The sequence below is a fragment of the Nyctereutes procyonoides genome, unplaced genomic scaffold (assembly GCF_905146905.1).
Source record: "Nyctereutes procyonoides isolate TBG_1078 unplaced genomic scaffold, NYPRO_anot_genome, whole genome shotgun sequence".
Classification (NCBI taxonomy): Eukaryota; Metazoa; Chordata; class Mammalia; order Carnivora; family Canidae; genus Nyctereutes; species Nyctereutes procyonoides.
The window spans coordinates 19,044,490-19,060,440 of NW_026575144.1; the positions used below are offsets into that span (position 1 = coordinate 19,044,490).

The 15,951-nt window shown below is 39.1% G+C and overlaps 1 protein-coding gene across 1 annotated transcript in view; it reads right to left on the reverse strand.

Annotated features, from left to right (window-relative positions):
- Positions 1-6,353, reverse strand: part of LOC129499156 (zinc finger protein 33B-like) — a 45,663-nt gene extending 39,310 nt beyond the window's left edge. The window contains 2 exon segments of the mRNA XM_055308797.1: positions 5,074-5,208; positions 6,263-6,353. Coding sequence (XP_055164772.1) covers positions 5,074-5,088 — 15 coding nt within the window. The 5' untranslated portion in view covers positions 5,089-5,208; positions 6,263-6,353.
- Positions 6,354-15,951: the final 9,598 nt, after the last annotated feature.

The window sequence follows — 15,951 nt, forward strand, 5'->3', positions numbered from 1 at the left end:
AAAAAAAAAAATCTTTAAAAAAGGAAAAGTATATACTTTTAAAAGACATTAATCTGTACATCTATTAACCACTATTAAAAACCACAGTGTTTTCTTTGTTACTTAGATGACATTTTTGGAGTGAAAATTATCATTAAAGTAATACATGACTCCAACAACAAAAAGGGATTTTAGTATATTAAAGAGTACTGTATTAATTTGCTACACTTTTGTTACTTAGAAAAGGTACTACTTTCCTTGGATTTCTACTTTATGACTTTGTATGCTATAACATGGGCTTATGACATTCCCTGAAGAAATAAAGTCAACCTGGAATTTCATAGCACTCCAAACTTAGAGAGAACAGCTGTTCACATATTTTAGCATTTCACATTTGCCTAACTTATCAATGGCTCTACAATTGCTAAAGCACATGTCAGCTTATTTGAATATAATTATTTTTTGAAGTAATTGTGACCACAAAACATCTTTTTTTACATGAAAAGCTGTATGTCATTGAAATTAGTCAAATGATGTCTTTCTGAAGCATAAATCTGAGGTACTCAGTGTTTTTAATAAAATAGCGCAATTGCAGGGGGGTGGGGGGGAGAAAAAGTGATAATGAGAAAAAAAGCACTGATCTAAATAAAGCACTACATGAACTGCTTTGGAGCTTTTATTTTTGGGAAATCCTTATTTTGGATGCCAAGGGGCAGCTGCACCTGAAGAACAATCCAATAAATGTATTTTGTTTCATATTTTGTAGAAGGCAATTGTCAACCAGTAAATAATACCCTTGATACTTGTAATTATTACACAAGGAGTATGTATGCATGTTACATACAGAGTATGTAAGATTTACTTATTTATTTCAAGAAGAGAGTGCACACAAGTGGGAGGGGCAGAGGGAGAGGAAATTGCAAGCAAACTGCCCTGAGGGCCGAGCCCAATGCAGGGCTCCACCTTACAAGCCCGAGACCATGACCTGAGCCCAAACCAAGTCAGGCACCAACCAGGCACCCTCCAATAAGGTTTTTGATTATTTTTTGCAACTAGAAATGGTTTTTAGAACTGAAATAATATTTCAGCTAAACAAAACATTGCTAAACATTGACATTTGATAAAAAGTTGCCTTCTATAATTTCTGTACATTATACTTGCTCTGAAAAAGGTGTGATGCCCTAATGATAAAAAGATTTCTAAACAACAAAAGTATCAAGTCCATTTAAACAAGCATAAATGTGAAAGAAAGCCAAAACAATACACATTTTAAAAATAACATGAGAGATTATATACATGGCCTTAGAGAAGGAAAATTAATTTTAAATAGGACACAAATGACACCAACATCAACAAATTTAATAAACTAACCTAAGGATCTGGAAAATTTTCCTTGTAAAGAGCCAGACAGCAAATTTTTAGGCCTTGAGGGCCAGATGACCTCTCTCCATTATTTCACTACTCAACTCCACCACTGAAGCCACAGATTATACACAAATGAATCACCAGCGAGGTAACAGGTAGGGATTGTGAGAGGAGCACGAGGGAGGCTTTAGAAGTGCTGCCAGTGTTCGTTTTGACATGGGCGCTGGATATGTAATAATTCACTGAACTCTAGACTTAAGATTTATAGATTTTTTAATACACTTGCTATACATACAAAAATAGGATTTATTAAAAAATAAAATACATTTTACTTTAGCAATTGAAGAAGGCATCAGAAAGGAAACTGAAACCTGTGTAGAAAAAGCACTACATATTGATAGATTTTGCACCTAAAGTAGTAATAGAGAGAAATTATATCCTTACACGGATATAATAAAAAGCTTTATACAGTAAATTCATCTCCAAAAAAAAGTTACAAAACACAGCCTATAACCATAGATAGCTGAAGGAAGGAATAAAGGTAAAAGCAGAAGCTAATAAAAATAATAGTAAAGGGGAACCTGGGTACCACAACTGGTTAAGCATCTCAGCTCAGGTCACGATCTCAAGGTTGTGAGACTGAGTCCCACATCAGGCTCCACCCTCAGCATGGAGTCTGCTTGAGATTCTCTTCCTCTGCCTCCCTCCCTGTGCTCACACATATGTAAGCATGTGCACTCTCTCTCAAATGAATATTTTCTTTAAAAAAAAAAAAAGGAAAAACAACATAGTGAATATCAATAAAACCAAAAGTTGGTTCCATGAAGAATAAAATATTATGTCAAAAATTATTCACTCCAAAATAGAAAAACTATTAGGAACAAAATGGAACAAATTAAACATTTTAATTTTTTTTCAAATTTTTATTTAAATTCTAGTTAACCTACAGTGCAATATTGGTTTCAAGAGTAGAGTTCAGTGATTCATCACTTATATACAATACCCAGTGCTCATCAATACCTAAGTGCCCTCCTTAATACCTATCACCCATCTAGCCCATTCCTCTCCTGCCTCCCTCTATCAACCCTCTGTTCTCTGTCTTCAAGAGTCTCTTATGGCTTGTTCCCTCTCCCCCAACCCTCACTCCCATATACTGATCTATTTTGTTTCTTAAATTCCACATATGAGTGAAATCAAATTTAGTATTTTTTTAGATTTTTTAATTCATTTATGATGGTCACACACACACACACACACACACAGAGAGAGAGAGAGAGAGAGAGAGAGAGAGAGAGAGAGGGGCAGAGACACAGCCAGAGGGAGAAGCAGGCTCCATGCACCGGGAGCCCGATGTGGGACTCGATCCCGGGTCTCCAGGATCGCGCCCTGGGCCAAAGGCAGGCGCTAAACCGCTGCACCACCCAGGGATCCCCACCAAATTTAGTATTTTTTAAATGATTAAGAATACTGTAGAAAAGTTTATGGAAAAAAATACTGAAACAGAATTATGATGATCATTAAAAGAATAACACTTTTGACCAAGTGGGGCGTGTTTTAGAACACAAAGATTAGTTATTAAGAAATGTGGAAATGTTAATTCAAGAGACCTAAAAAGAAAAATTATATCACCATTCCCATAAAATTTAAGAAAGCATTTGGAAAAATTAAACTCTAATTTTCAATAAAATAAGACTCAAAGGATACTCTGTGAACATAACAAAATCTACCTCAGTCCAGAGCCAGCAGCATGCATAATGGAGAAGAGACATGGCAGGCATTCCAACTCACATGTGTTGTGTTAGTCTTTCATTGTGCTCCTTATTTTTTATAGATGGAAAAAGATAAAATCAGATCCTTTCATCACATTATATTAAAAAAATTCCGGATTAAGGTATTAGATATTACAGAAAAGTCTTACTAGAAAAAAAGACAAAATATAGAAAAATTTCAAAATTAGGCTCCTGGGATCAGGAAAACAAGAATAAAAAATACAAGACACAAAAGGGTTGCATTACAATATAAAACTTTCAGGAAAGATATTATTATATTAAAAGACAAAACATATGAAGAGAAGATAATTACAACAATTTGAAACAAAAGATTACCATTAAAATACACAGGGAATTCTTACAAAACTCAGTAAACAACCTAAAAAGCCAAAAATTCATGAAAGTTGCACAAACTCAATAATCAGAAAAATGGAAATTAAACAGTGAAGTTTTTCAGTATTTAGTGTAAAAATAATTTTTATATCTAGGGAGAAGAGAGAAAAGTAGTCTTCTAATGAGTAAGTTTACCTAGAAAAATTAGAAATCTTCATATGCCATACCTCAAAAATATTAATCACTGGACTCTAGAACAGTCATTCTTTTTTTTTCTTTTTAAGAGCAGTTATTCTTAAACTTAATGCGTATCAGCATCCTATGGGCACCTCATTAAAAACGCGGATTGCTGGGCCTTGCCCCCCAAATTTCTCTTCTAGTAGTTTTGGAAGGGCGCATAAAAATCTGCATTTCGGATGAGTTCCGAGGTGACACTGCCATTTTTGGCTAAAGAATCTAACTTTGAGAAGCACTGACCCAGAATCTGGAGATACACTTGAATGTACGCAGAGAGAACAACGATATTCATAGCAGCGTTTACATTAATGCAAAGTGGAAATTACCAAAATGTCCACCAATAAAATATAGTATTTAGAATACAGTGCACCCATACAGTGGGAAAAACAGAGCATTAAAGGGGATAAGCTACATATGGATAGATCTCAAATTATTGGTGAACTAGGAGAAAAAAATGGCTATATTATATACATTAAGGTAACTGATATATTTTTAGAAGTCCTCAAAAACAATGAACAGTATTGTTTAACAATATTGTTTTGTTTTTCAATGTTCATGAAGAGATAAAATGATAAAGCTAGTAGACAAAAAACTGAAACTGAAACAACAGGGCACAATGAGGAAGACTCCAAGAAGGAGCCTCAAAAGAGTTGTATCGGAAGAGGATAAGGACAACTTGCTGGGTGCATAGTCAATAATGGAGCAGTTCTCCAAGGAAAGTAATTCCAACTGAAACACTGGCGACCTTTACCCAGAGAGATCTCAGAAAGTAGAGGGGAAAGAATAAGACAAAACTCTGTGGGATGAATCCGACTGGGAAGCTCAGACACATTTACCAGAGAATCTAACTCTGAACCATCTGCTGTGCAACTCATATACACAACCTGGCTAAAGTCGTTATGGAGAGTTTTTGTAACAGGCATGCAGGCCATTCATTCCTCTAAATGTATCAGGTTTTGTACTAGGATCAAACAAGACCATTATAAAATTAACTACCTGAACTAGCTCTTGGACTCTATTACTCACCATATGGAACAGTTTTAGGCATTCATTTCGGGGCTGTCACTGGAAGATCATCCACCATGTGTCCCTATGTTAAAAGTTATCTTCCAAGAAGTCTTTGTGTCTTAAAAAAAAAAACAGTCTATATCCAAAATACAGTGTCCTCCTTTTCCCAGGATTATCAGAAACATCAGAGATGTATCTCTGGACCAACTTAGAAACTCAGATATAGAATGATCAGTATTATATACAAGACAACCTGGCCCTCCTACTCAACTGTTACTTCATATTTTCTGTAAAGTTAGGTCTTTATCTATTACTTAACATATGGACTCGTACAACTCTCACAAAGTCCACCGTGAAATAAAGTGAGGAATGAACAACTTACCTGGAATTTGTTCATTTTCTGCTGTCTTGAAAAACGCAGGCAACTCTGAAGATATGTTGGGTTACAAGAAGAGGAACGGGGTCATGGAAGACCTGGCCTAACTGGGGGCTCCTTAAATCCTTGTGCCCTACAAAACTAGATATATCCGAGAGGGGAAGAATGTCAGTACCCCTGACCTTCAGAAGGGGCGGCAGGTGTTCAAAGATCACCTAACATGACTCCCAGGCTCTTGGGCATAAACATTTTTCGCTGGGCAAACGCATATACTTGCTCCCTGGGTATTTAACAGTTTAAACTTCCCTTGAAGCTCACAAAAAATCTTTAAATAAAAACACTGGTTCAAACAAAATATATACCCAGTGAAGAAACGTTGACTCTTCACCAAAACTGTTGTAAAACTACTCCCGACTGATCTTGTTTATCAGGTTTCCTAAACTTCTGGTTAGGGATTTCACAGAAAGCTGCGAAAAGCCGTGCTTTAAGGAAAGATCTGGGTTTCGATTTCTATACCTTGGTTGCCATTTCTCAAAACTATCTTTTTAATTTGTTTTTCCTTGCAAGGAAAAGCAGGCAGTTCTCTCTCGTGAGTCAAGGACACGACTTTTCCTCTTCGCCGCTAACGTACTGTGTGATTCTGAACAAGTCACTAACCTTCCAGAGGGGAAATTCTTTTTTTTTTTTTCTTTTAAATGAGACAACAGAATTCTTGAAGATCCTGAATGCGAGGGCAAGCGCACAGCAAGATGCAGTGATGGGCACGCCCGGTGAGCAGCTCGGACTCCAGGAAGGGTAAAGGGAGAACCGAGGGAACTGGGTCTCGCCGAGCGCTGCGGCAACCGAAAGCAGCCCTGACAGGTGCCCCGAGCCCCGGACCCCGCCGCGCACGCGCACGCGCCCTCCCCGCAGCGCCGTCCCGCTCGCACGAGGTGCGGACCCCCGCCGCGCACGCGCACAAGCGCTCCTACTGCGGCCTCTTGAGCGCGGCCTCAAGAAGCGCGCCGCACGCTCGCGGAGGAACTGGCGACCTGATGCCCCCGACCCCTAGTCCTGGTGGAGGTGTCCCTATCGGGCCGTCGGGGGAGTCCGCGGGCCTGCTCCACGCCCTCGGGCACCGACCGCCTACCCCGGACCTGCGGCCCCCAGGAGCGCGGCGCGCTCGCGGGCACTCGTCCGACCGTCCCGGGCTCACCTGTCGCTCCCTCGTCGCAAGGCACCGGCCCTAGGAAAGCGCAGAGACTCCGCGGCCCAAGAGAAACCTCTCACGCGAGACCCGAGGAAAACGGCGGCGGGGGGGGGGGGGGGAGGGACGGAAGCAAACAAAGGCAGAAGGAGGAACCGGGCATGCGCAGAGCGGGGAAGTCCGGGCCGTCCGCGCTGAGACTCCGCGACCTCTCCAGGCCGACACCCGGCGGGGCGGGATTGGCCGAGAGCTCGGTCCCGGTCCTCGCCCAGCGGGAGAGAGTGTGGGGCCCTGGAGATACCGACCGAGCAGCTAGAGCCCGCCAGGGGCTCCCCGCAAGCTACGGGTTACATAGCTGAGGTCTCTGTGCAGAACCTGCCTGGTAAGTTCACTCTCAAATACTGGGAAGTAGATTCCATCAATACAATAAAAAAGAACATTTAAAAAAAAAAAGTATCTGACACCATCAGGGATTCTGTGAGAAAATGAAAAGCCAAGGGGTGAGGCCGGACTCAAGAAAGCTAGTTCAAGAATCATGAAAGCAATAAATGAACGTTGTAGATAAATCAGAAAATTGACCCAGTCGAAAAAAGATAGACCTTTATTCATTTACATAAGCATATTCCTTCCTATGTGACATGAAAATTATTTGACTAAATGGAGAGCCACCCTTTCATAGAATGAGTCAATGTTCTTTGACAACATTCCACTAAGCATCTCAATAAACTTTTGTATATACTCGTTTCCTCTTTGATTTTTTTTTTTTTTTTTTTTTTGCGTACCTTAATGTGTTCTCTACAAAAGCATTCAGACCTGGGGGGGGGGTGTTGTCCAGTTACCACAGGCCTGACTTAAGGGCATGGCGGGGATAAGGCCTCTGGTGGGGGGGGGTCCCACCCCTGTTGTCAGAGAGGGATCAATATGGCTACATGTGGGAGAGCTAGTAGAAACCACAGAGTTAGGGAACTGCTGGGATTAGACACCAGTGATGGTTGCACAACTCTGTGAATATACTTTAAACCACTGAATTTTCTCTTAAAGGAATGAATTTAATGTGAATTATATCTCAATTTTTAAAATACTTAAAAAAAATAAAAAGCTGTAATGTACTACTAGTGGCCAAGGTGAAGGGCCATTGCCGGAGTAATGTTACAGAGAGCATCCTGCAAACAGGAAGAAGGAACTTGCTCCTCTAACACTGTCCTCCAAACTTCCTGTAGTTTGGAGGACAAAACAGCCAGCAGTCCCCTACAGCTCAATAGGTTAAGTGCCCTACTCTTGATCTCAGTTCATGTCTTGATCTCAGGGTCATGAATTAAGGACCCATGTTGGGCTCCACACTGGGTGTGAAGCCTACTTAAAAAAAAAAAAAAAGTGGTTTTGCAGAAGTACACTAACTTACATGGGGGTTGGTTACAAAATAAGAATTTGGTTTACACAAGAATATTTAAGACCACATTTAAAAAAAAATATACTGGAGAGAAGTGCTAGCCTGGTTCAGCTAATAGAGCATGCAATTCTGAATAAGAGGGTCATGAGTCTGAGCCCCATACTGGGTGTAGAGATTACTTTAAAAAAAATGTACCAGAGAGTGACATCAGCATGATGGCAGCGTTAAGATGTTGGTTCCTCCTTTTTCTCTACTACTTAGACATCCATCCATAAACAAAAATGTGTTGGTGGGAGTTGTGGAACCCAACACTATATGCCAAGAGACTCAGAATGAGTCTCCTCTACCTGTGTACCTACTAATAGGCAGGCAGACCTTAGTAAGTGTTGGGCCCAAGATTGCGAATCCGAGAAACCACCAGGAGCCGACACCGATGCAAAGCACACAAGGGTTTATTAGCAAGCTGGAGCTTGGGTCCAAGTATATCCGACACAGCGGAGCAGGGACTTGGACCCCGAAGTGGGTTACAGCTGGGTTTTTATGGGCTGGTCTAGGGGATTTCCAGAAGGGGTGGAGGAATTTCTTAAGCTCTGTTTTCATTTCAATACGGACATTCTGTCAAGGGCGTTCTGTGTTTTTTCCTGTAACTGAAGTAGGGTAAAGTTCAGCTCTTGTTCACAGGGGCCTGAGATGGCTGTACTTGGGCTTACGCTAAACTTGAGGTGGAATGGCCTTAATTTTCTGCAGCACAGTAAGAGCTGCAGAACCAAAACAGCCAGCAAACCTGTCCCAGTGTCTTTTGCCTTGGCTGGGATAACAACCTGGAGAGGTCTCACCTAGGACAGATGAATGGTAAAGAAAATATAAACACACACCCACACATACACACACACGAGAATATGATTCAGCCACAAAAAGGGAAAACCTGCCATCTGCAATAGGGTTACACCTTACACCTTGCGGGCATTATGGTAAATGAGATAAGTCACACAGTGAAAGACAAATATTGTATGACCTCACATGTGGAATCTTTAAAAAAACAACCACCACCAAAATCATAGTACAGATTGGGGATTGCCGGAGCCAGGGTATGGGGAGTGACTGTAACCAAAGGAGATGAAAAAGTACAAATTACCGGTTACAAGAGAAATAAAGGCCAGGGGATATAACGTTTGGTATAGTAACTATAGTTAACAATCCTGTATTGTATTTTGAAAGGTGTGAAGATAGATCTTAAAATTTCTCATCATAAGAAAAAAACCTGTAACATTTTGTGATAAGGATGTTAACTATGCTTATTATGATAATCATTTTACAATATATATATATGTGCTAAATCATTATGTTGTAAACCTAATCTTACAGTGTTTCATGTCAATTACATCTTAATTTTAAATACTTTCCAAAGCCACTTATATATTCAATGCAATCCTATCAAAAATTTAATGGCATTTTTCACAAAATAAGAAATAAAATGTGTATGGAACCATAAAGACCGTGAATAGTCAAACCAATCATGAGAATGAACCAAGCTGCAGGCATCACACTTCCTGATTTCACACTATACTACAAAGCTGTAGTAATTAAAATGGTATGGTATTGACATAAAAGTAGCCAGGTAGACTAATGGAATAGAATTAAGAGTCCAGAACTAGACTCATGCATTTATAGTGAACTAATATTTGACAAAGGATACAAAAATGCTCAGTGTGAAAAAGACAGTCTTTTCAATAAATGGTACTGGGAAAATAGCCACAGGCAGAAATATGAAACTGGGCCTCAGTCTTATACCACTCAAAATTAACTCAAACTGGGTTGAAGACTTTAACATTAAGACCTGATAACCATAAAACTCCTAGAAGAAAACATAGGGAAGAAGCTCCTTGACGATGGTCTTGGTAACGATTGTGTGGACATGGCACCAAAAGCCCAGCAACAAAGAAAAACAATCAGCAAGTGGGAGTATATTAAACTAAAAAGGTGTTTTGCTACACAGCAAAAGAAACTTTAAAAAGATGGAAAAGCAAAATAGGTGAAAAATATTTGCAAACTATATATCAGAAAAATATACAAGGAACTCTTATAACTCAAAAACAATGAAAATCTCATTTAAAAATAGGCAGAAGTGAGCCGCCTGGGCAGCTCAGTCGGTTGAGCATCAGACTTCTGATTTCACCTCAGCTCATAATCTCAGGGTCATAATCTTAGGGTCAGGAGATCCAGCCCTATGTTGGGCTCCAAGCTCAGTAAGGAGTCTGCTTGAGATTCTCTCTCCCTCTGTCTCTCCACCCCATTCTCTCTTTCTGTCATAAATGAATGAATGAATGAAAACTTTCTTAAAAACTAAAAAAGAGCAGAGGTGCTAAATAGGCATTTTTCCAAAGTAATTATCTACATGGCCAAGTACATAAAAAGATGCTCAACATCACTCATCATCAGTGATATGCAAATGAAATCCAAATGAGAGACTACCTCATACCAGTTAGGATGGCTAATAACAAAAACACAAGAAATAACATGCGCTGGCAAGAATGCAGAGAAAAGGGAACCCTTGTACACTGGAATGTATATCAGCATATCTACTATAAATAACAGTATGGAGGGTCTTTATAAATTTAGAAAAACAACTCTCATATGACCCAGCAATTCCACTAGTGAGTATATACCCAAAGAAAATGAAACAGGACACTGAAGAGATATATGCACTCCCATGTTTATTGCATTATTAGTCACAACACGCAAGATAGGGAAACAACCTAAGTGTCCATCAACAGATGAATGGATAAAGCAGGTGTGCTATATGTATACGCACACACACACAACAGAGTATTATTCAGCCATGATTTAGTAGGAAATCTTGTCCATTTGCAACATGAATGGACCCTGAAGGCATTATAAGAGTGAAGTAAGTAGGAAAGGGAAAGACAAATACTATATGATATCATTGATATATGGAATCTAAAAAAGCTGATCTCACAAAAACAGATTAGGGAATGTTGGTTACTGAGGGCTGGGGTTTTAGGGAACAGGAGAGATGTTGTTTAAGGGTACAAACTTAGCAACTACTAGATACCTAGTAGTCCTGGAGATCTAACGCACAGTATGGTGACTATAGACAACAATCCTGTGTAATAAACTTCCAAGTTGCTAAGAGACTGTATCTTGTTTCCACTACAAAAAAGGAACAATAATTATGTGATGTGAGAGGTATTAGCTAAATCTATGGTGGTAATCACATCACAATGTATAAATGTATCAAATCAATGTGTTATACACCTTAAACTTATGTCATATGTCAATTATATCTCAATAAAAATGTACCTACTTATCTTAAAGAAATGAAAAATAAAGCAAATCATACTCTACATATTTCAAAATTAACTTTTTTATAGGTGTTTTAATTTCCTTTTGCTGCCATAACAGATTACTACAGTGGTTTAAAACAACACAAATTTATTATGTTACATTATTAGAAGTCCCAAATGGATTTCTTTTTTTAAATAATAAATTTATTTTTTATTGGTGTTCAATTTACCAACATACAGAATAACACCCAGTGCTCATCCCAAATGGATTTCACTTGGCTACAATCAAGTTGTCAGCAGGGCTGCATTTCTCCTGGATGTTCAACAGGAGGGAGAATCCACTTCTTTGCCTTTACCAGTTTCCCTTAGGGGCTGTCCTTCGTTTGTCCCGCATCACTACCTCTGCCTACATTGCCCCATCTCTCTGACTCTGATTCTCCTGCCTCTTTCTTTCCCTTATAAGGATCTTTGTGATTATATAAGGCCCCCTCGAATAATTCAAGATAGTCTCCCAATCTCAAGATACTTAGCTTAAACATATCTGCAAAGTCTCTTTTGCCAGGTAAAGTAACATATTTCAGATTCTAGAGATTAGGATGTGTACATCTGCATAAGACACTCTTCTGCCTACCACAATAGGAAAAAATGCAAAGGATGGATACATTCTTCAAAAGCATTAATCTATGAGCATTGTATCTTAATATATTTTTTATTTTCTCAACATTTCATATATCTCATACAAAGCATCTTCCTCTAAGTTACAATTTGCAGAATGGTGGGGGATTCACTTTCTATGTGTCATGTTAACATCAAAATTCTACTCCAAAGTTTTTATCAGAATGGTATTAAAGATTGAGACCACAATGATTCATTAGATCATCCAAAAAGATTACAAGGCATATAAAATGAGCCTGTGCCTAATTTATTAAGTTCTTGATACAGATGAAATTACCTTCTCACAGATAAAAGGGCATCACTTCATAGCATTTACCAGAGCAGCTAAAGTTTGCAGGGCCAAGTATGGAAAAGAGAGAGCTGCCCAGACAGGAAGCTGAGGAGATGATAAAATGTATTAGGGAACTGAACCGCCCAGGACCTGGGAAGAACTGACCAAAAATATTAGAGGCAACAGTGACCAATTTTCAGAAACCCAGCTTTAAAAAAAAAAAAATCCCCATGTATTATAGACTATAGCACCGCTGTACTCTTTCCAGCAGTCAGCTCATTTAGCACTTCCAAGCTGGGAACAATATGGGACTAGATCTTGTTACATGAACATTATCTTTCTGTGATCTCTTGCTATCTCTTCAGAGCCCTTAGAACATACCCTAATTGAAGTTTCTGGGACATGCCTGCACTGTCCCACCTCGCTGGGTCCTCAGTGGTATTTGAGTTTATACAAAATATAGTCTGGGTTTCTAGGGAACTATGAATTCTTAGAGAGTCAGATCTGGTACCCTGGATAAAGCTCCCATGCCAAGTGAATTTTTCTCAGGTACTCAGGTCCCAACATTATGAACAGGAATTCTACCTGGAAAACAAAACTCTCTTACCTGAGCTTGTTCCCTCTCTCTCTCTCTCTCTAAAGAGCAGAGATAGAACCCCCCCCCAAAACAAGCTTATCTTACATTTATGTGATGAGAATTTGTTATTCATCTCCCAATAAGTGTGCAAAACCTGCAGGATGTCACCATTCTCAGAAGCCATCAATGACTATGACTGTGATTCAGAAGGGAGGACTAGCTGGAGCTGCAGGAGGTGGCTAACAGCCTGGGCAGGAAGCATAATTGACTGGAGGGACAGCTCCTCACCTTTCCTGATCTTTCACAACCTTAACACTTTGATGAATACTGGTCAGTTATTTTGCAGAATGTCCCCCAATATGTGTTTGTCTGATGTTTTCTCATGATTGGGATGATGCATGTTTGGGACAAGAATACCACATAAGAGATGTGTGCTTCTCAGAGCATCGTTCATCATTTTGCTATGTCTTATTACGAGACATGTTAACCACTCTGTTAAACTTATGTCCACCAGGGTCCTCTGCTGTAAAGTTAATATCTTTCCCATTGTAATTAATTAATAGCTTAATATAGCATCTGTTAATGGATAGCATCTGCAGATTTGATGCATTGTTCACCTAATAATGGTTTTTAAATTTCCTTCATTTAGATGACTTCTAAAGATTTTAAGAAATATTTTCAATTTCAAATTGTAATTTAAAAGAAGCCTAAATCATCAGAACACCCATAAAACCTCCTATGCACTATGTAAGAGTGGGGTTCATTCACAGGATACCAACAATTATAGAACTCATTTAGGTTTACTAGTTAAAGTATCATTACCACATGGCAACCAGAGGCACTATTCATGTTTCATCTGGGAAGTCAGTTTTACATTTTGTTATTCCAGACAATTAATAATTCATAAATTATATTACTTCAACATTCACAATATCAGATTTCATGAATGTTTATAGAATGTTACTTAACATTTGCATATCAAAAAGTCATAAAGATGGCACTCTTATTATATATTCTTTTTATGTACATATATGTGGGTTTTAAATATATGGGAAAAGGAAGATGTTAAAGGCTATACACTGAAGTAACAGAAACGGTTATAGCAAGGAAGACTACCAATGTACAAGTTGGGTTCAAAGAAACTATTTAATGATTTATTTTGAAATAACTTCAAACTTCAGGAAAGTTGCAACAACAGTGAAAAAAAATCCCCATATCCCCCATACCTAGATTCACCAACTGTTAACAGTTCACTGCATTTGTTTCATATCTGTCTGCTCAACTGCCTTATTATCATTGTTCTTTTCCTGAGTATATGAGATAGAGCTGCAGATGTAATACACCACAATTCCTAAGTACTCCACTAGGTATTCTCCTTGAACAAGTACACTTTCTTACAGAACCACCAACCCAATTAGCAACTCAGAAAATCAACCTTGACAGAACACTACTGTCAAATCCACAAATCCCATTCCAATCTCAACTACTGTCCCAACAAAGTCTTCCCCTTCTGGTCCTGGATCCCATCAAGGGATATGTTTCTTCATTATCAGACTTAGGTCATGCTTTCTTGGTAGTGACTACAGAAAACATGGATCAATGTATCAGGTCAGGGGCCACACAGTGCTGGCCATGGTGACATTAGCCTTGATCATTTTGTCATTTTGGTGTCTGCCAGGTTTCTCTGTCATAATATCACCATTATCCCCATGGAAATTGGTAATCATTCATGGAGCTATATTCTGAGATTATGCCAATAATCTATTCCTCATCCACTCACCAATCTTAGTATCTATTAATAATCTCACCTGAATCAATCATTCATATGATGGTTACCAAATACTGGCTTTTTATTTCCACTATTCCTCATACACTTACTAGAGAAGGATATTTTCCTTCTCCCCACTTACTTATTTCAATATCATATGGATTCATGGCTTTCTATTTTATACCATAGGTTATATTCCATTGTATTAATTTTACACTCAGATTGTTCCAGATTTGGCCAATAAGAGCATCTCCAAGATGGCTTTTATGTACTTTATGTACATAGCAAAAGTACATTGAAAGCCCATTATTCCTTGAGACGTTCCTTGCCTTCTCTCACAGGAAGGTATTCTAGCCTCATATGCTTTTCCAGGCACAGGTCTGGAATCAGGCATTTACAAAGGAGTTCTGCTTCCTTTAAGTGGAAGACAGTATCTAGAAACCAAACTCTGGAAGCCAGTGCTCATTGCTACTGGGATGGATTTGCTTCTAAGCAATCTCAGCATGAAGAGCTAGGAAATACAGGTATGGAGGACATTCATATACCACAGACACACATGCATTTGTGTGTACGTTTGTATACATACACATGTATATTTGCACATACACGTGCATGTGTCTATACACATATGTATGCACACACACCTATAAATACATCTATGTATATATATTTTAAAAAATGATCAATTCCTACCAATACCTCCAATTCTGATTCAACACCTTGGGGTTCTGTTCAGTCTTCTGCCTTTCTATATTTGTAAATCTTTTCAACAGGTAGAAACGTGGCTCTCATTTTCTTTTTTTAAAAGATTTTATTTATTTATTCATGAGATATACAGAGAGAGGAACAGACACAGGCAGAGGGAGAAGCAGGCTTCCATGCAGGAAGCCTGACGGGGGACTCAATCCCGGGATTCCAGGATCACACCCTAGGCTGAAGGTGGCGCTAAGCTGCTGAGCCACCAGGCTGCCTGGCTCTCATTTTCAATACATTCATCTTTCCCTCAATGTAATCAATCTCCAACCATGCCAAAAATTTCCTCTATCTATAATCTCCTTAACAGCCAACTCCCCAGTGTCCCATGACTCTGTGCTATGAACAGTTGTACAATTCTGTTCCTCTGCGTGGAGCTCTCTTCCTGTGACTGACCTGCAATGGGACTGCTTTCCTTGTGCTGGGAAAGGAAGGGAAAAGAAAGGAATAGCTGTAATTTTAAAAAACATACTCCAGTATTATTTATAAAATAAAAATAATAAAAAATAAATAATGCTATAGATTGAATGTTTATGTCCCATACCACCTGTTCCCTCCAAAAAACTCATGTGGAAAACTAATCCCAATATAATATTTGGAGGTGGGGCTTTGAGGGATGATTAGATCATGAGAGTGGAGCCCTCATGAATGGGATTATTGCCCATATAAAAGAAACCCCAGAGAGATCCATCACCATGTCTTTCTGTCACGTGAGGACACAGGGACAAAACAGGCTTCTATGAACCAGGAAGCAGGGGCTCAGCAGACATAAATTCTGCCAGCACTGAGATCTTAGACTTCCCAGCCTCCAGAAGTGTCAGAAATGAGTATCTGTTGTTTATAAACCATCTAGTCCATGGACTTTGTCATGCAGCCTGAATAAACTAAGATGGACAATTAGACAACATGGGGTTTACAGTTTCTAGTCACACTAAGGATGCTAGGAGGCTCCAACCCTT